The sequence below is a fragment of the Coturnix japonica genome, chromosome Z (genome assembly GCF_054131305.1).
Source record: "Coturnix japonica strain WE chromosome Z, WE-NBRP24, whole genome shotgun sequence".
NCBI classification, from domain to species: Eukaryota; Metazoa; Chordata; class Aves; order Galliformes; family Phasianidae; genus Coturnix; species Coturnix japonica.
Genome location: NC_140702.1, coordinates 15,696,442 through 15,718,336, shown reverse-complemented (window position 1 = coordinate 15,718,336; position 21,895 = coordinate 15,696,442). Strand labels below are relative to the sequence as shown.

Genomic DNA, 21,895 nt, shown 5'->3' with positions numbered 1-21,895 from the left:
TTGGCCCTTTCTGATCCACAGCAAATAAAGAAAGAGCTAAAGAAACAAGGAGTGCTGGCTTATTCCTCTCACATGATTTACAACAGTAGATTTCTCCAGACAGGAGAAATGACAGTGGCTTTATATTTGCCTAAACAAAATAAAACATTGAGGATTGGGAATTGAAACACAGTTGACATTTAACTCTACTTAAGACAGCAGTTCCTCTGACAGCCAAACAAGACAATTTTCTTGAAATGCTTCTTCCTATATGGAAATAAACACTTGATGCATGTAATCTTGCAAAACAACTGGAACAGCAATATTTGCTTGTAGCTGTCAGTGCTTTTGCATCTTTCCCCACTGTTTTAAAACTGAATTTAATGGCAAACCATGAAATACAACTGGAGGTTCCCATCTACACAGCACATAATAGGCATAACCCCTGATTTCATATAGGCCATATGATGATGGAACTCCATCTGCCACTTCACATTTAACAACATAACCAGTGTGCAACAAAGCAACAGAAGTAAGTAGAGCTGACAGATGAGAATTAAGAAGTAATCCTGTTTTTTGCAGAAATTAACATTCTAGCCACTTAATAATTATGGCTTTTAGTATCTAAGGACACATGCTAGGTGACAAGCATGTATATAATGCAGACATGTATGCACAGGGCAAATTAAATTGTTTGTCAGCTTTTTACAAGACAGCTTTTCTATTCTGAAAAACTTCAGAATAAAGACGACATATACAAGTTTATGTTTTTGTATGTACTTGTCATAAACAACTCACTTTTCAACAACTTTTGTTGTAACAAGCATGCTTAAGCTGCTGCCTTCACAATCTCAATCTTCTCTTTTCTAAGAGGAAAGGACAATGTCAATTTCTGAAACCTCAGACTCATCCCCAGCATGAAAGACCTCAGCCACATACTTAAAAACCTTTCTATATTTTAAAAATAAACTCATGGGTCATAGTTCTGTACTGCTCCTAACGAAGCTGATAAAGGATACCAACTTTTTCTCCGTCAAACCTCAAAGTGATGATATATTGACTTAATTATGTATTATAGATTGCTGAAGGCTACTGCATTCCCCAGTGAACTCACAAAAAACAAAAGACTAACACTTCAGCCAGGGTGCGATAAAATGTTGCAATGATGGAAAGCCTCTGTCTTGCCAGCTGCCTTCCAGAGGACAGTGTGCCTCCAAATTTCAACATCCGTGGTCCAGTGCCTTCTGAAGGCTTTACCCACATAACTTGATTGTTATGCAGCAGTAGCACTCTTCTACAACCTGGCATCACCATGCTCTCTGCCATGATAACCTCCTGCAAATGAAGTCCATTCTTATTGAATATCTGAGATCTACAGGTCTGCCTTATTACAAGTAAATATATTGCAGGGGGCATACAGAAATAGGTAGGTTCTAATGCTGAATATTAATAGGAGGAATACATAAATGAGTGAGTAAGACTGAATAGCTATTAATGCAACGATAATACAGTACTTCAGTGCAATACTATTAAGATGAAACACTGTTCAGAATGGGACTCATTTTGCCAGCACCATTAGCATGCAAACATTTAGCAAGCAAGTCATCACACCAATGAAGACACAGTAACAAAAAAATGGAAAAGAAAGAGATTCTATTCACCTTCCCTACTGCTCTTCCTCTTCAATGCACGCACACACACAAATGCAATAATCAGATGCACTGTTTTTACTGACTCTGAAAGCCAAATGAAACCTGTTTTGCTAAAACAAATTTCCCAAGGACAGCTGGCAGCAATCCTACAGACTAAAGCACTTGTCTATATCTGGCCATCTCCCGAGACATGGCTCTTGCAGCCTCCTGTTATTTTCCACATCTCTTTTTTCTTCCTCCATCACTTGTCAGCTCTCTCAACGGCAATAAAAGTAGCATGCATCACATTCATCATACTAGAACGAAATTACTCCGGTTCACAACAAAAAGAACTGAGTGGTAGAGTAAGAGACTAATAGCCTTTTCTTTAGAAAAGTACTTGTAAAGATTTTAGTAACCCTGCCTCGAATAAGTGCTCCATACCAAAATGCTTTGTGTTGCCTATGATCCATTCCTCCTAAGCATCACAACCTTCCTGTACAGAGATTCTCAAAACTTTGGTACAAATGCATCAGCACAGTTGTCAAAGAAGTAAATATGTTCACTGCTCTAAGAAAGACAACTACCCATAATTAACTGCAATTAAGTGATGCCAACACCTTTTGTTCTTTTGCCTCATTTGCTAATGAAAAAGCGTACCAAATCACATGCCTGTGTAGAAATCTGTCCAGTATAAAGACAAATAAAAGCTGTTTCTTTTCTTCTGGATATTTTGAACCATTTTTCAAGATGGGAAAATTCTTATTCACTACAAGCAGCTGTTTCTTTTCCACTAATCAAAGAAACTGACACAAGGATTTTGACAGAAGTTGTTAAATTTCATTATGCACCATGTGCTAAGGTTACATTGAGAGGCAATATTAATGCTACTGCTCTAAACAGTGATACTTCTAAATAATAAGATATACCACCTGAGTTTTGGCATCTGCATTCACCATGACTGCAAAACAAGTGTGTAAGCAGAAAGAAGTAAGAACAATCAATAAACATACTTTCATCTTGTGGGAAATGGCCACAAGTTGTATCAGATGAGGCTTAGACTGAACATAAGAAGGAACTTTTTCCCTCAGAGAGTGGTCAGGCACTGGAAGGTGGTGAATTTGCCATCCCCTGGCAGTGTTCAAGAGGTGTCTGGATATAGGTGTCTGTCATATAGGAGATATGGTTTAGGGGTTTTCTGTAGGTATGGCAAAGGGAGGACAACTGGACTAGATGATCTTGTAGGTCCTTTCCAACCTTGTGATTCTATGATTCTATGATCTTGTTTTTGTCAGTGAACAGTTTGTGTACAGTACATCTGTTCTGCATTGCCACCATAGGCTTATTTTAAAATTATAGTTAAAAAGGTAGAATAAGTTCAGAGTGAGCTCACCACTACACAAGTGAAAGAGACTCCCAGCAATAATGACAACCTACAGCTTGCATTATTCACAGTACTGCTACAAATAAGTACTAAGTTAACATTTGCCTGAGGAACAGCAGGACAGAGCATCAGGAGAATATTACACAGATGTGCTTAATATCTGGCTTCTGAACACCTGAAATTACTTAACAAGGCTTATAATAGATGCCAGCCTTAAAGGAGTGGCTTTGAAAAGCTCTCTTCATATGAATTTATTATTTTGGAAATAACGTTTTCTACATGGACTGCTCTGAAAGTATTGCCTTCTATTTTGCTATCCTGGCCTACTACCTTCAGAAGGGGATGCTGGCAGTATGGCAGTAGAGGATGAACTAGGACATTCATATCCCACTACACATTGTTGCCATGTGACAGATGGAAGCAGAGGCATAGTCTGACAGAATGGTACCTGACATGGAAGTACAGATGAAGCAAAGTTGTGCCACTGAATTCCTCCATGTGGAGACAGTGGCACTCACTGACATTCAATGATGCTTGCTGAACATTTATGGAAACCAAATAGTGGAGTGAACACAGTGAAGCAGTGGGTGGTGCATTTAAGCAGCAACAACAGTGGGTCACCTCTGCTGGTGCACATTCCGAGAAGCACAGCACATAGACTCCTGTTCATTGCATGGCAAAAATGCATAGCTAATTCTGGTGACTGTTTTATAAAAGCATGCTTTGTTGTTGAGAATTTGCTCTATGAAATAAGGTTGTTGTGCTCTTCATAGTTGCTGCCGTTTTCATAAAAATAAACTGCAGGCATTACTTTTGGAGCAATCTGCACAGCACTCTATACTCATTGGAAGGGATCAGAATTTTCCTCAAAATTCCCCACTTAGGTTAAATTAGAAAGCAGTAAAAATGATTATTTGAAACCAAAATAATGCAGTACTTTGCACGCTGAGATACTGAAGGGGGGTTGAGGGGGGAAAGGAGGAAGAAGAAAAAAAAAAAGTATAATGGAAAAAGTAGAAAGCAGCATAATTCATTATACCTCAAACATTTATTTTCCTACCACATTATGATTATTAGATTGATTCTTCATTTTTTAGTCTTAACTAAAATGAGGAATTATCTGTAAACAGGGCACTTGCTCAGTTTTTCCTCATTATGCAACTAAGAAACGCTACCTAAGTGGTCCATGATACATAGGTGACACTTAAACTTTCTAAAGCTGAGTAGCTCATATCCAGAATATGATAATAAACCTAAAACACTTCCACCTAACATGTCACTTAGAATCCTGCATGCAATGCGCTGTATGCCCTAATGCTGCTGCTGCCTCATGGCCAGCACATCCCCTCCATGCACAGCCACATAGCCATGCACATGCTGCCAGCCTGAAAGCCAAGCAAGCAAAACTTCCAATGCTCAAACAGAAAAAAAAAGAAACCACACACACAAACAAACCAAACATAAACAAAATGACGAAACTGGATACATGTTTAAAAGGAAAAAGTTTTCATTCCAACATGAATGAATTTCTTTCCAGGGCAGAGACTATTAGATTGTTTCCATTGTCACTTGGCACTAACTCACATAAATGAGTGCAACATAAATCTTAGCACTGCAATTGTATGAGATTATCTATCACCCTGCATGCTGAACTACATTTCTGAGTCGAATCTTAGATACAAATCTTATAAACATGACAAAGATTAAAGCTCCCATTTCTTGTACATCGGTGATGTTTTTAGTGGTTTTCGTTGTTGTTGTTGTTTGTTTGTTTTAAATGCAGCGCACAAAGGCTACACTTTGCACATGCATTTATTCCTTCACGTTTATTCCTGGATACTAGCTGATGGCAGTACTGTTATTAGTATGAAAATACAGTATAAAGCTGAACTGCAAAAGCCAATTCTTTTTGCACTGACATTCAAGCTGTTTTTATATTAATAATATATCAATGAAAATATGCCAGAAAAAAATCAAAACCACCACCAGGTTCGAAATTTTAAGATGCAATTACAACTGTAACAGAACAGTCTGTACAGAAGTGGGCAACAAGCCTTTAGTAGCAAGGGCATCTGGACATCCTTAAAATGAAGGCCAAAGCCACATTCCTCGCCTTCAGTAAGAAAGCTGAATAATTTCTACGTTTCACCAAGCATTCTAGAACTTCATGCTCACTGCTGAGTGGGAAGTTTCATTTGGTAATCATTCCTTTCCTAGCAAATACAACAGGAACTCTGTAGTTGTTTTCTCCAGCTAGAAGGAATTTGGATCCTGCTCTCCAGGAACACAGAACAATTTGCCAGATAGAATCAAAGGAAATTCTCAAGCCAACTCTTCAACAGATTTTGGAGGTTTGGGGATTATGAAGATCCCTGAGACCCAGGAAGGCAGTTATGCTTTACAGGTGGGGTACAAAGGCCTTGCTACAGCTGAAGATGAAATCGTGTTCAAACTGGGTGAGAATTAGTTTCTAGAAGACGTCTCAATGTCTATGCCATGCTCTGCCAACAGAGACAGAGCTAGCTCAGACTGGAAATGCATTTCAGCTGATTCATTCATTAGTGAGATCCAGCATTAAGCAAAAAAGACTTAGAAAGAGAACCTGGCTTGCAGTCACCTACCAAGACATCAGCTACAGTTTTCCTTCTCTTACTACGCAAACTATGGTATAAGACACCTTACCAGGAAGACATCTGGATGCTGTACATTACTCAGAAGATGCTGATATTTCTGTAAAACCTAACTGCATAAAAAATGTATCATTAGCTATAGAGCAGTCAAGCTGCTGAACTGATAACAGAACTGAAGAAACAAACAGGCATCTCATGGGTACATATGTCTACTACACTACAGATATGAAACAGAGCTGCTTACACAAGGTGTGAACATACTACGGATATTCATTAATTACAAGGTTGAGTACAACTTAATTAGACAAGCAGCAAAAAAAAAAAGCATGCATACATTTCCACAAGGTGCATTAATTTTATTTTGTTCATCAATGTTTGCAAACCTTTATGGGAATATTCATCTTTGCCTAACACAGTCACCTGCCCAAAAGCACAGAAGAGAGTGAAGTGCTCTATCTAAACAAATATATGGGATCCCATCCATAGCCTGCTTAGTTTTCACGCTCAAGCCAAATGCATTATGTAAATAGCACTCAGCTTTTCTCTGAAAAAGCATTTAATTCTCCTGATATCACATTTCGTGACTCATTTCTGAGCATGATTTTTCTTGAGAAATAGTTGCAGAACTCCTCCTGAATAGGACAGAGAGGAGAACAGAGTCCAAATGCTGCATTTCAAAAGTTCAATACTCAGTTTTATGAAGTGTTTTAGTGCCAATTGTGCAAATAGTTAAACAAGTGACTGAATTCACTTACTTTCTCTGAATGAACATGTCCTCTCTCTCTGCCCTTTTGAATAAGCAGAGGAAGGCTAGAGAAAAACCAAAATGATTTAAAGAATAAGTTTGAACTTGAGTAAAGTCAGAAATAATGAATTTATACAGCCAACTTCTGATCTTCATAGAAAATGTAAGAGGGAAAAATAGGAAAGGTTTGATCTCAAAACAACAACAAAAGAAAAATTTACAATAGTAACCAAGCATTACAGATGACATAAACTGAAGGAAGGAATAAATTCTGCTTACAGAGCTTTTCACTTCCCCAAAACAAAATAAAGAGGACTGTTGCAGATACTTGAACATTTGACAGCCCAGCAAAACAGTGCTAGTGTCCTAGTACTCAAAGCCTCTTTTCTATTGGAAGCAGAAAACACATCCACAGCTTATCCTTTGTCATCACCTGGCATCAACACTGCCCACCATTCATGGTACATAATATATTAATGAGAAAATAAAAATAAAAAAACAATAATTCAAACATTTTTTTCTCTGCTACATTTCTGAAAGAAAAAATAAAATAAAAATTAAAAATGGCTTAGTTATGGAAAGACAGACTATTTGCCTGGATAAGGTCAGTATGAAAACAATACTTATGTCAGTGAGGGAGGAGCTGGGGAGAAGAAGTAGAAAAACTATAAGCTGATAAGAATCCACTTGAGAGCAGGTGATAGAAACATCAGTCACTATTACAGAACACCTCTTCTTACTGAGAAACAAAGTGGTTAAGGACTCCCCACGCTGCAGTAATGCAGAACATGTAATCAAACATCACACAACAACCAACATCATCCAAAAGTTCTGCTCCAAGCATTACAGATGCTAAGCATCAGATGCATCACAGCAAGAACTGTGTTTAAGGGGGAAAAAAAGCTCCAAACACATACGCTCATTTCTAAGGGTAAATTACAGAGCTATTACCAGGCTGCTGTTAGTGTAAATAACTGGCAACAAACACGGCAATCTAGAGAAGAATTTGATTACAGAGCAATACTAATAGATCCACTATCATCTTTTAGGGAATCTGTATCAGAAATATTAAATATCTACTACTCTCTTTTTTTCATCTTCTGTTGGCTTTTTTTTTCCCCATTTTTAAACAAATGGAAAATGGATTAGAGTAGTTGGGTTGAGACATCCCAATTATATATTTTATAAAACCAATTTAATTATTAACTAATAAAGAGTAAAGCCAACATTTTCCTCAAACACCTCTTATTTCTTCAAACAGCTTTGGATGCAAAGCTATGTGTAATAACATTCTAAAGAAGTTGGTAATCTTTTGTTTGTTTGAGAAAGCTGAAGCATAGGGATTGCCAGGGGAATTGAATTCTTAAATAAAGTTTGCCATTTTTATTCTGTCGTTTCAAGAGTCAGAGTTGTGCTACATGGGAGACTGCTTCTATTTAAAATTACAGCTTTAGGGCTTATATTACAGCTACCTTCTTAAAATTCCATAGAAGATACCAAAATCACTGAGATCTAGAATCAATAGTAAGAGATTAGATAGGAAAAGTCAATCATTCGTCTTCAGATCAGTGCAGAGTTCTCAACCATCTTGCCAAGGACGAGCCAGCCATTCATCAAAGATGAAAAATAAAGATGACACTCAGGTCTGTTAATATTTTAGCATCACATTGTGAGACAAAACAGTTAAATTAAAACTGCCTACAGAGATGGAATGTGACTTACGCATTGCCAGCTTTAAAACTGTTTTAGTCTTATTTTTTGAAGCTCTAAAAAAGTGCTTCTCTTTGCATCATGGCGGTAACTGAGTCTTACTGCTGTGTAGTCATTATCTATATAAAACACATCAGCAGCAAAGGAAAAAATATTTCTCCACGTTTCTTGAGAAAGAGTTTAACTCTATAACTATAGGTGTTTGGCTTTTCACCCTTCACAAGTTCAACACTATTCAGTAAAGTTATGAAATGTGTTAAATAAATGGAATAAGTAGAGTTTCAACACAGACATTTGAAATTTAGCTGGAGTGGTTTGTTACAAGTTCTACACCAAAAGTTATTTCACTACAGCAATCACTGGGGACTAAACAACCCTTCTGTTGCTGTTCCTTCAGCAGAGGACTGTTGCATCTCCTACTCACTGACCACCTATTTCTCCCAGCATCATAATTTTGCTCTGGAGAGCCTTACATACTAAGAGTGAAGGAAGGGGAAAAAATAAAAATAAAAATAAAATAAATAAAAAGAATAAAAAAAGAAATCTTAAATGAATTGAGAGATAAGTATTTCACAGGAGAAGAAATGCTAATATGCCAACTTTGAAAACTGATACAGCTCACTTTGAAAACTGCAAGGAGATCTCCAGTTAATTAAGCAGAGGCTGTTCAGGATATAGTTAAATATTACTGGATTATTGATCCAGATTTATAAATACTTGATGTGGGGGCCATAGTGGCAAGGCTGGTCTCTTTTCATTAGTGCGTGGGGACAGGACTAGGGGTAATGGGATGAAACTTCAGCATAGGAAGTTCCACACAAATGTGCAGAAGAACTTCTTTACAGTGAGGGTGACAGAGCACTGGAACAGGCTGCCCAGGGAGGTGGTGGAGTCTCCTTCTCTGGAGATATTCAAGACCCGCCTGGACGCCTACCTGTGTGACGTGGTGTAGGAAACCTGCTTTGGTAGGGGAGGATGGACTCGATGATCTCTAGAGGTCCCTTCCAACCCCTACAATTCTGTGATTCTGTGATACTCTGTTGTGCAACCTCATGGTTTTCATGTCAGCAATGTACACACAGTATTACCATAGGGTAAGCTGACAGATGGATGATTATCTGAAAGAGCATGACAAACAGGCTTCAGCATCCCAAATTGCTCAAAGATAAACAGTTTACCAGAAATTAATACAAGGAGGGAACAGGGCAGTGCACATCCTTTGATGGGACTGGATGTCTAGTTAAACTCTGGGAGGAACAAACAGCCCCAAGAAACTGCAACTTTTTTGAAAAACAAATTTTAAAAAAGAAGAAGAAGGAAGAAATGAACTTCAGCAACAACTTTTTTCTCCTGTTTGTTATTTCCATGCAGTTTCTATTAGGTTAGCTTGAACACTGGTTCATCCTCTGCTTCTGTACATGACAATGACCAGATTCCCAAAAGAAAGTTCTCTCATATTGCCTAAAAGTTTGCCCTTGCATTCTCAGAATGCTGCTCTCCTCAAATCATGCTCCAAGCATCTGTGCCAATTAGCTGCCTCCAACTCTTCTTCTTTTACATTTGCATTATCTCAGAAAAGGGTACTCCTTGGAGGTCAGAGGTGTTCAGGTTTCCTAATGCCCTCTGCCTCCCCAAGGCTGATTCCTTTCACGTCTGAAGTGCCAATGAAGATTCTAGTGAGGCTTTATCAGTGCAGACCTTCAGTGACATCATTTGCTTTCCCTTTTATTTTGCTCTTTTGCCTTCAATGGCTGGATCAATTACTGAAATGTGACCTGGAAGATACACTAATTAGAACAAACAAGGCAAGAGTTCTGCTAGCACAACTGCACTGACCCCAGTGGCTCTATGCTAGGTATGGATTTATTCTGTACAGGCAGAAAACCAGGCATGGTATGCCACTCAGGTTTTCACTGGCCCTGCATCCTCTACCACTCCCTGCCCAGCTCTCATCCTGTCAGGCCTCCTTAGGGCTGTCCCTACTCCTGTTTCTATTTAATAGAATCACTGCACTTCCCCTTGTTTGTTTTCAGTACACTGGTACAGTGCTACGTTTCTAACACACAACCTCCTTGCACTGATCAATCGATCCAGCAGATTCCCCCCCAAGAGACACAAAGCTCACTCTTAAACCAACTTTTTTAAAGAAATGTTTATCTATTAATGAGAGACAAACAGTCTGAATTCTCCCCTCTAGGTTTTTCTCACTGCCTTATCTCTCTTCTTTGCATCATGCTGGATTATACAGCAACCACTCTAACTGATTTCTGGCCCTGAAGACCCATAAATGTAGGTCTGAAGGATGCCATATTAATTAAACAAATGCATTTGTGAGCAGCAGAGCTAATGAAGCTTCCTTCCCTATGGCTACACATCCAGAGGCTGAGCCTTGCCTGCCCACTTCCCCGCTCCCCCCCCACCCCCCATTGCTGCAGTTGCAGAAATAGAATGATACTCAGTCACACCCATGGTTATTTCCTGGTCCTAGTCAACAGTACTTATATTGTAGCTACAAGGAACCTCGGTTTCCTGCATACTGGCTATGGTACCCATCTATCTTCAAAACAATTTGAGGGCAGCTTTGAGAGGTATGCAATCTTCCAAAGAGAAACAGATCAGGATTTACTGTTCAAATGCTGCAGTTGTTCTCTGCATAAGACTGCAAGCTTGAGTACCCGTCTTCTCTTGAAGCAATGCACCAGTCAGATACACCACAATGGGAGATCCACCCCATCCCCAGAAAGCCAGGCATGTGCTGTACTGCCAGTGTTCAGTGAAATACTGCCATACCATTAGCTTTGTTCAAGTCGCTCTCAATTGTTTTGCCTACACCAAGAAGAACATTCAAAAATTAAATGCACAGAGCAGTGCAACTTCCACAGCCTGTCTTCCCACTTGCTACATAACTTCTGTTCCTTTACACTCACTACAGCTCCCTAGTTTTAGCTTAAAAGCATAACAAACTTGATTTCTTAAAGGATTTTACTTTTCCCCTCCATCTTCCTTGAAGTATCTAGTAAGTATGTATTTGCTAAAGAAAACTATAATAATAATAATAATAAAAAACAATCAACACAATAAATGTGCATGAAGTCTGAAGGAGCCTCACAGAATTTCATACTGCTTTCCCATACGACTATGTTAAAAATATGTTCTTTAAAAAAATTAAAATATAAATAAAATTGAAATACTGCCAGAATTAGAACTTGCTTTGAAATATATTTGAGATTTTGCTGGAATCTAGATGGAGAGAAGTTCTGGTACATGTTCCACACTGAGGATCACAGCTGTTCAATTTCTGGATCACTGTGGGCATCCATTTAATTCAAGCAGGACACTTTCTTGCCTGATGGCTGACACCATAAGACACCTTAATCATACCAAACTTTATTACTATTGATTTCAACAGGCCTATAGCCAAAGAGGAGGCTTGTGGGAACTCAGCTGAACCAGGAATACAGCATAGAGGACCTGATTCAATGAATGTTGTAAGTTGGAAGGGACTCATAAGGATCACTGAGTCCAACTCCTGAAAGACATTTCAGCTGAAACCCCAGCAGCCATGGAAGATGCAGCTCACTCCATGCAAACCTCTGGAGAACACCAGATGCAGATGGAGGATATCCAACAGAGCTTTATAATTGGAATTGAATTCCTCCTGCTGTCCTGTAGCCCAGTGAAGCTGGTGAATTAAACCAGATTTAATAACCTGAGTGAGATGGTACCTCTGGAGACAAGAGGGACAGAGGATGTGCAGACTGGAAAACACAAAACAGCTGTTTCCAGTCAACCCTTCAGAATAAACACCACAATCCACAACTGTAAGCTTAACCAGCATGCAAGGGTCACAGCAAGTTCTATCTAATACCAGAAAGAGCGGCTTTGGTACACAGGGACAGTCCGAGTAAATGCCAATAAGTGCTGAAATTGGCCGTGGTCCTGCTCATTACAGACAACTGTTGGAAAGCTCCACGCGGCTCTGCTGTCATTAGCAGTATTGCTTCCAAATGTTATGACTGCACCCTACTCAAAAGAAGAGTAATCCCCTCACAAGTAAATAACAATCGGCATGTTTTGTAAACAAAAGGTCTGTTTCTTTACTGAACGGAACAGCGCTGAAAAAAAAAAAATTAAAAAAAAAAAAAAAAATCAACCCACGTTTCCGTGTGTATTCAGTCATCTTTAAAACACATCAACACACACCGCGCATCGCCCGGTGACTCCAGCAGCGCGGGGTCTCGTCGGCTGCCTCTGCCAGACACACCACGCGGCTCCGCGGAAAGTTGCTCCCCGCAGTTCCTCCCGGCCCGGCCCCTCCACCCCGGCACTGCACCGCCGCCCCCTGCCCCGCCCGGCCCAGGGAGTGGCTCGGGGCCGCCCCAGGGCGCGGTGGCGGCCGCCTCCAGGGACGGGTTCGGCTCTCCCCATCCATCCATCCATCCATCCGTCCGTCCGTCCCTTCTGCAGACACTCACCGCGTCGCCGTCGGCCTCCTCCGCCCGGTGTTCCGTCCTCCGCCCGGCGGTGGGCGAGCCGTGCAGCAGCTGCTCCAGGCAGGCGGTGCTGGGCAGCGAGGAGCTCTTCTGGTGGGACAGGTGCGCCCCGGGCCGCCGCCCCTCCTTCCCGGCGCGGTGCCCCTCCTCGCCGCCGGCCTTGGGTCCCGCTGGGGGCGGCGGAGCGGCGGCGGGGCCCTCGCGGCGGGCGGGAGGCGGCCCCTTGCCCTGGGGCAGCAGGTGCTCGCGCAGCCGGCGCAGGGCGAAGCCGGATTCGCCGCCCGGCTCCAGCGGCTCGGCGGCCGAGCAGCACAGGTTGGGCTGGGAGGACGAGAAGACGCGGTCCAGCACCTGCCGCCGCCGCCTGAAGCCGGCCCAGCGGGCGGGGGGCAGCGGGTCCGCCTTGCCGCCGGCCGGTGGGGCGGGGGGCTCCGCAGTGCGACGATCGGCTGCCGCCCGCCCGCCGCCGCCGCTCCGGCCCTTGCTGCCCAGCTGCAGGTTCTTCCACAGCCGGGCCTGGAAGGACACGGCCGGCTCGGGCTCGCCCGGCTTCTCTCCCGCCGCTCGGGGCTCCTTGCCCGGCTCCATCCTCCTCCGGCTGCTGCTGCGGCGGCTGCGGGAGCAACAGCAGCACAGCCCGCCCGAGCCCGGCGCCTTCACTCCCGTGCGGGGCGGGCCGAAGTCGGAGCGGCGCCCGACGCCGCCGGGGGACGAGCGCGGGGCCGCGCCGCCCCCCGCAGCAACGCGGGGTTGGCAGCGCTGGGAAAGTTTGAGGCCCCGAGAGGTCCCCGCTCCGGGATGCGGGAAAGTTAACGGAGGGGCAGCGGGCGGATCGCCCCTATATACGCTGGGCGGCGCGGGGACGCGGCGGGAGCGGGCTCAGCCGGCCCCCTCCCCAGCGATGCTCGGGGCCGCGGGCAGACGGCCGCCAGCCCGGCGCTGTGATGCGGCATTTTCCTCCCAGCCAGTTCCGGGCAGCGGGGGAAACCGAGGCCACGGCGGCGTTATTGAGGGTGCGGTGGAGGCAGAGACAGGGATGCCCGGCCGGGGAGAGCGGGAGAGGAGGCTCGGAGAAGGACTGCAGGTGTCACTGGGGACATCCCTGGGGTGACAGCGGCCGCTGCCCGGTGACCTTGCGGTGCGGTGCCGCGGGATGAGTCGTGTTAGCAGCGCCCGTGCAACGCGATGAGCGCTACGGAACTCCTCTGCGGCTGAGCCTAAGGTGTCTGCAAGCAAAGCCGTCCTGTGGTGGCTCAGGGCACACAGGTACGGCTCGGAGAGGCCGGTTCCTGCAAGTATGCAGAAAAAAAAATGAAGGGGAAAAAAAAAATAAAGAAACCACCAGCAGGATGGTTTCAGAACAAACTGAAGTGAATAAATACTTCTGTGTGAAGTGAACCACACCTTTGTTTGGATTTTGGTTTTCGTTTATGTCCAAGTCATTTACACCTCTATCCTGGCTGGGGGTTAGGCAGCTACATCAGTGCTCCCAAGGAGCTGCAGCCAGGCATAGCAGCATGACTTCTGCTGGGCAGTCCAGGGAGAAAGCAGATGTTTTCACATCATCAAGGCCCTCAGAATGCAATCTACAGTATCTGGGAAACAGCCAAACACACCTGAAAGCAAAAACATTGGATAGCAGAACTCACGTGTGTCAAAGCCTGAAGAAAGGGTGTCTTGGCTTCTGTTGTGGTATCTTTAATTCAAGGAAACGTGCTGAAATTGAACCCCGTTGTGAATAATGAGCTTACTCAGAAAGCAGGAATCAGAGAGTACAGGGAAAGTTTAATTTGGTTCTGCATCTTTACTGAAAAAAGTGAAAATGCTCATCTGAAGAAGCACTGGAATGAATGTCTCTGCCTTCTCTTTTACTTTTTTTTTTTTTTTTTTTTTTTTAATATTGTGAAACAGCTGTAAGATAAGGTGATAAATAAAGTGTAATTTCTACTAAGGGTACAGAAAAGTGAGCACTCTTTTCTCTAGGGCAAAAGGTATAGAACAAAAGCAACAGTGAGTTCAGAATTGCTGCTTATTCACCAAGATACAGAGGTACTCTAAGGTCAACCTGTCTTTAAATTGTGCTTATTTTCACCAGTCATCAAACTATCTCAAAAAGAAAACATGTTTGTATAAAATGTTTTGTTTGTATAAATGTATTCACTACAGCAACCGATCTCCTATGTGTAATACGGCATGGCAGTCACTGCCTGGAAGAAGTGGACTCTGGTTGTAGTGCAGTAGGCTGCTGTTCTGCTGTCAGGGTCATAATGCATTTTTATGACCTCTGCTCTGAGCAGTCCCAAATACCTTGCAGGCAGGCCTCTGGATTCTGCTTCCACCAAACCCTGCATCATCTTGGTCCTAACATTAACGTTAGAATTTTGTCACTGCATGGCAATTTCCAAACCCCTCCAAGTCATTTCCATTTTATCCAACCAGAAAGTGGATTTGCTTGTAACAAGGGGGGAAAAAAATAGATAGTCAAAGTAGCTGAGGCTATTTAGCTGCAGAAGAAGTCATTGTCCTGGGGGCGAAGTGGGTCTGGGATCAGAAGGAAGAATATGGCAGCACTGCATCAGGCAAAGTGGGATTATTCCAGCATTGATTCAAGTCAAGTCACCATAAACAGTTCTGCAATAAAGTGAGTCATTCTGCACGCTGAATTCTCTGAGCTATATTCATTTATTAAAATTGAATCTGAACCTGGCAGAAAGATCACAGCAAGACATCACATAGCGTTCAGATGGAAACCTCTACATTTAACAAGAATATGGTTGTAACACCCATGCAGCTGGGAATTACACGTTTTGATATGTACAAATATTGCGTATTAACCCTGGAAGTAAAAAGGGTATCTGAAAGCGTTTCTTTACTCCTTATTGCTGCAATGTTTTATAAGCTAAAACAAAACACACACATGAAAAATAATGATCTGGTGTTTCAAATGTTGAACAGCATATTCACAGTTTTGTTTTTTTTTTTATTTCCAATATATCAATTATAAACGTCAAAAATGGAACATTTCACATGGAAAGCAACGCCCAATATCCTCAGAGCTGTATTTGCTCTCTCTGTGTCACTATGCCAATCAGTTTAGTTGGAACTCATACAATGAATGTACTGCTCAGTGCTAAATGCTGTACTTTTTGTAAAACTAAACTCTTAAACACTGACCCAAAGATCCCTATTTCTTTGTTGGTTTGGGTCAGATACAATCTCTTGGATGTTTGTTATTCCTTTTAAAAAAAAAAAAAAAAAAAAAAAAAGTAGATTCTGATATTTGTGTCATCATTGATGCGTCTCTGTGTATCTGAAAATAGAGTATTGTTGAATCATAGAGTAGCCACGGGGATCATCAAGTCCAAGTCATATCACCACGTTCATTCCACACATGGAAACAGTTCCCACAAAGTCCCATTCACTGCTTTCATCACTGTCTTATTTTTATTCTCCTCTGAGCTAAAAGACATGCACCACAATCCCCAGTTTAGGGAAGGAAGTCACTCTTGTGCTAATTGGAAAACTGTATCTTTTCCCCTGCACCTGTCCTCTCTGAGAGGACTCATACACACAGTGATGGGCACCATGCTCATTCTCCATATGACTAATTCCAGATGCAGCATGGCTATGGCAGAGAGGTTTAGGGTGCATTTCATCCCCAAATTCAGATGACTAAGCACACTTTCACGCCTTAGTTACTTAATTGACCCCTTTATGGTGGAGGAAAGATCTCATGAAAGCGGTTTCTCTAACCTGAGTCCCTTTGGTCTGGAACTGCATTTCGAGCACATTCATACATACTCAGTGCTGCCACTTAGTCTTCTTTATATTTCTTCAAAGAATTATTATAAATTTATATCTCATATGAGTGTAGTTCAAATGGCAAGGTTCTTGTCAATAATGCTTTTATATATATAAAATAATATATATATATAATAATGCTTAAAATAAAATAAAATAATAATATAATAATTCTTTTATATATATATAAAGCATATATATATATTAAAATATATTTTATGTTATATATAAATATAATATATTATATTTATATTTTGTTATATATACATATAATATATCTATGATACATATGATATAATTTCTATATATAATTATAATATTATATTATTTTTATTTATTTATTTATTTTAATTTAGAAAGGCCTTGACTGCTTTGTTTGTTTTTCTCACACGGTAGCAATGGGACAGAGGCAACCCACTGCCATATCTGAGGTCCAAGCACAGTAAGCAGTATCCCGGGCACATTTATACTTTACATTTCCCCACAGTTTGTTGTAAGAACTTCTGTATTATGCAGGCAAGCACTCTTGTCCACAACTGAAAGTATTTTTCCGTGAAACTTTCTGATTAGGATGCAGCACATGGCAAGAATCCAGTATAAAAATCATAGCCAAACTAGTTAAAGGCTTTGAAATTTAAACATTATTACTAAAATCAAAAAATACTGTGAGCATGCATTATAATGTTAAGCTTCAGGCAATATTAGCTATAGTGAGTACTACAAGCCCTGCCTTCACCCACAGGTACACAGTAATGATAGATTTCCTGGATTTTATGCAGATTGTTATGCTCCTACTACATATGGCTCTCTTAATTTGATGGAACATAGTATCTCACAAAGCCAATCACAACTTAACTCTGCAGAATTTCTCACTTTCTTCCTGCAGTTCTGAATATTTTTAACTAGCTATTGATTTTTTGGGGGGGGCACCCATTAAAATACAGGTTCATCGTATGGTAATGCTGGCTTTGAAATGTTTTCTATATTACCAAGCATCATGAAGATTATTGGCTGTGCTGTTATGAGAAGCTGACTCAATTTGCTGGAGATTGATTTCTATTCCTCTTGTCTGCCTTTAGTTTGTTAACCACACTGCTGACCTTCTGCTGATGTCACTTAGCTGTTTGTTTAATGACTGCTGTTGACATCTGACATGGTTTCTCCATTAAGGTGTGTGGGAAGATGTGATGCAGCTCCTGGGACTGATGACCAGCTATTATGTTCAAGATTCTTTATTTCCTTACCTTTGCATGCACAACAGCCACTGAGGCTTCTTGGAATGAGAATACTTTTATTTGACATTAGAAACAAAACACAATTAAAAAAAAAAATAAATCAATTTTACCATGGCAGATACCCTCTATGTTCATCCTATTATAGTATCTTCTGTTGCTAAGCACCTCATCCTTCAGATCTTGCCTGGATCCTTTACATGATGCCTTTTAAGTCTTCTTATGATAATTTTATTATTTTTTCATTGCTCTGTATTTCTGTATTTTACTGTTCCAAAAAGTATCTTTGTAGATTCATCTGGATTCTAAGTATCTCAGATGGTCAGAAAAAACCTTTCTGGTAGTACTTCTTGACAACCACCAAGCCTCTGTCAAGCATCACCAGTAGTGAGTACTTTTTCCAATTCCTATTTGTTCTGTCAGGTGTTTCCTGTCAAACCTGTACAATTATATGTGGAACACCGCAGGGCTGACAACACGTCTCATAAATTGGCATTTCTACTACCACAGCACTCTTAAAATCTGCTGGTCTTTGCAATCGATATGTGCCACCTACATCAGCTGCCATTGATTGAGTTTAGACAGACTAAAGATTTTTTATATTTTTTTTTCTGAAACTTTTACTCATTTGCCGGTCATCTCTTCTTAAAATCTGCTGCCTTCCAACAGCCTTGGTGTTTTGTAACTTCTCCACGTCTTAAGATAACACTTTAATTTTTATTATTATTTTTCCGTGCTAATATTATTTATATTCAGAACTGCCCCCTGGATCCTCTGGTCACAGAATCAAAGAATTGCAGAATGGCTTGCATTGGAAAGGGCCTCAGAGATCATTCAACACCAACCTCCTTGCCAGTGATAGGATCCTGAAACTCAGTAACCAATTTCAAATTCAAGGGATGAGAGTTGGTGGAGAACTCCACCAAGTTGTCTCCTCCATTTCCTACTCCATTAGGAGGAATGGGAAAGAAGGCTGGCTGCAAAGTCATTTACTTTTTACACTGTGTGCTGCTTGCACACAAATGTGTGTATGTACATATATGCATATAATATTAATCATACTACTTTATTCTGTCACTTCAATCATTGAAATGTCAAGTTCCTTTCATTATAATTTCTCATACAAATAGCTTATTTGGTTTCCTCCCATTTTCAATGTATTCATAGTAAAACAAACAGTCTATAAACTCAGGTAATCACTCTGGTTTTGAACATATGACTTGCATCCGTGTATTCTACAGATTTTCTTTTCCTGAAAGAATTCCTCCATAGGTCACAGTGATTTCTAGCTCAGATTGCAAGTACTCTGTGCTTCGACCTCCATATCTTTTTTGTTGATTCCCGTGTTATGCTTTACATAAGCCCTGTCAAATCCATTTTAAGTAGTTCATGACTTCATACCAGTTAGAGACACAATGACGTCAACCTTAAGCACACAGCTGGCCTCTTAAGTGATTTTGGTGAGCTCAGTAGTGTTTATCCCTGTTTGTACTTCAGTGCATTTCAGTCAGAACACATTCAGATTCAACAGTATACAAGCCCTGCACGTTCCTTGTTTATCTGTCCTTTCCAAGTTTCCCAAAACACTTAATTCCTGCTTTTATTTCCTATACTACCTCATTACTTCATCAAGTCAATGCAGAGTTTCCTAACACAACTATTAGTGTTCTGTGTATTTACTCTGCAAAATCTTAGTAGCAGAAAAATTATCATCTGTATTTCTACTGGGGTTGTCATATCTTGAAGTTTTTGGTGCAAGACTGGATTTAGTAGCAATGTTATAGTTCTTGTGCTACCTATAAATCTGGTTGTGTACAGCTGCCTGATTTCTCCTCTGGGTCATATTTTTTAAACAGTTTTCATGGCCAAGGACATAAAAAGATACCTGTAATGAAATTTAAACATGCCTCAGTACTTAATTTTGGGAGTTTTAGTGCCTGATTTGCCTGTAGATTCATTCTATCTCTTACAACTGACTATGAAGTTACCTAAATAAAAAGGATAGTTGGTATATCTTGTTTGTTTTCAATTTGGCTGTTACAGAATGTTTTAAAAATGCTTTCTGGTTGCACTGAGAATTGGAAGAATTTCTGTAATCATGTAACTTTAATGAATTTTTCATTTTTTCTATGTCCTTTCCATTGCAGTTTTACTTGTCAACCACCTTCCTGGTTTTGTGGATCCATGTGGAGTGAAGACAATTTGCTTTCAGTCCCTTTCAGTGGCCCTAGAGAAATGAAATTTTCAACATGGCCCTGAAGTCTCAATATTTGTCTCTGATGCTCCAGGGCTGTAATAATCTTTACCAGCCCCAGAGGTCCTCCTCGGTATGAGAACTTGTATTTCTAGCTGCCATTTGCTAGTTGCAGCTAGGTTATACATCCATGCATCCACTGCTGTGAGCTTCTTTTTTCTTTTATTATTCTGTTGTTCTGCCTCCCAAAGCAACTCCCATCTTGCCAGGAGCTACTGGTACCATTCTTGTATTGACTGTGCATTGTCTACAGAACCTCCAGTGCTTAGTTTCCTGAGTTTACCTCCTCCTTTTCTTCTCTCTGTGTTCTCTGCACAGCTCAGAGCAGCTAATCACCTACAGCTCAGAGAAGGGAGCAAACCACAAGGCCACCTGCTGCCCCTCTTTTTCTGCATCCACGATTCCCATCCTTTTTGATTACATTAATCCGATCTGAAAGCACATTTGTGATAGAAGGTAGGAAAGGAAGACCTATTGCCACTAGATGAATCTTTGTGGCTAACACATTTACAGGTATCCTTTAACAACATGACCTCTGACTTCAGGAGGTGGATGGAAGAAATAGCTCTGAGCCTTTCTTTTATCCCTTGAGAACAGAGAAAATAAATGATAATTCTTATTCCCTTCCTTTTCTGTCAAGCTGTGACATGAAAGCTACCTGCTCCAGCTGTGACTGGTACATCAGAGAGGGCAGAAGTCAGATCCTTCAGCTTAGGTCACGAGGTAAAGTTGTTTTGGCCTGTCCTTGGTGAGGCAAGGTAACAGTGGGAGATGCTATGTGATGAGTGTCTCCTGGCCTGGTATCACCAGGAGAAACACCCTTGGCTGCATGAAGCACAGGTTCAAGGAACAGACTCCTTTTGCTGTGACAGAAATGGAAAAGGTCTCCCATAGGCTGTGGAGTCACACTGGAGATCTCCAAAAACCACATGGACAGGTCAGAGCACTCTGCTCTGAGCTTCCCTGCTGGAGCAGGGGGTGGGCTTGTTGATATTCTGGGGTGCCTCTGGCCTCAGCCAGTGTAGGACTCTGTGAAGGGAGTTCTCCCATCAAAAACACACTCCATGTTTCACAGGATCTTTATCTCTTTTCTATCACTTTCTGCACTAAAGGTGATGGAGGATCAGTTCTCTGTTATCTTCACATGCGTCAGTACTGAGAAAGCTCAGCCTCTTCATTTCTCAGTGCACACCTCCCTTAGGTTGGGATGGGAGACTTCAGAACACTTCAACTCCATCTCATGCTCCTCCTTTCCTGTTTTTATCTGCTTCTTTACTCACAGGTTCTCCAGCTATAGCAATGCTTTGCCGGAAGACTGACAAGTTGTGAGGCAGAAGATTGGAGGCAAATGAAGCTGCTTCCTGGACTGCTGCAGGGCAATCAGAGGGGAACTAACCACACTGCAGAACGTGTCTGAATGAGAAGTTTCTGCCAGGAGTTCACACAGCACCATGTGGCATATGGACAAGCCTTCAGCAGTGTGACAAGACCATGTTTCTCTACATGCTAAGGTTACTTCTCTTCTATCTTCTCTGAACCTGCTGAGAGGAGTTCAGTGTGGCTGCCTCTGGGAATCCAGTCATTATTCATTTCAGCTCACTGTTACATATTCCTTACAGTTGTAGTTTAGAAAAGGTAAATTGGAAATGACATTATCAATAAAGGATCCTCAAGAATGGAAATGCAATTATAATTGAATAGATTTTCGAATATATTCCTGGGGAAGCACATGTATTTAGTAAAACTGCTGTGCTGGTATTAAGATAAGGTGATAGCTAGAAACTTTAAATGATTTTTTTCTTGGAGAGTAGTTGGTATAAACTGTGTTTTGTAGCTGGTTGCTTTAAAGTAAGCATGGTATGATTTCTGAACTTTGCTGTGGAACTTGCACAATTTAGATATTTTGCCTTTGTGCTGTGGCATTTGAGTAAGATTTTTAATGTCAGATCTTTCTTGTTTTGAAGTTTCTCTATAATTTATATTTCTCTGTCTCCATGTGGATGGCATTTGATCTGTGAAAGAACAGTTACTGACTC

The 21,895-nt window shown here is 41.3% G+C and overlaps 1 protein-coding gene and 1 long non-coding RNA gene across 10 annotated transcripts in view; one reads left to right on the top strand and one right to left on the bottom strand.

Moving 5' to 3' along the window:
- The window catches only part of MCTP1 (multiple C2 and transmembrane domain containing 1), a 242,401-nt gene extending 228,874 nt beyond the window's left edge, over positions 1-13,527 (bottom strand). For all 9 annotated transcript variants that reach the window (XM_085528959.1, XM_085528962.1, XM_085528964.1 and 6 more), the window contains exon 1: positions 12,555-13,527. In XM_085528959.1, coding sequence (XP_085385085.1) covers positions 12,555-13,160 — 606 coding nt within the window. In that variant the 5' untranslated portion in view covers positions 13,161-13,527. The remainder of the gene's footprint in view (positions 1-12,554) is intronic.
- LOC146753766 (uncharacterized) lies at positions 12,474-13,975 on the top strand. Its single transcript, XR_014939413.1, has 2 exons — positions 12,474-12,674; positions 13,537-13,975. It is a non-coding gene; the product is annotated as an uncharacterized LOC146753766 (long non-coding RNA).
- Positions 13,976-21,895: the final 7,920 nt, after the last annotated feature.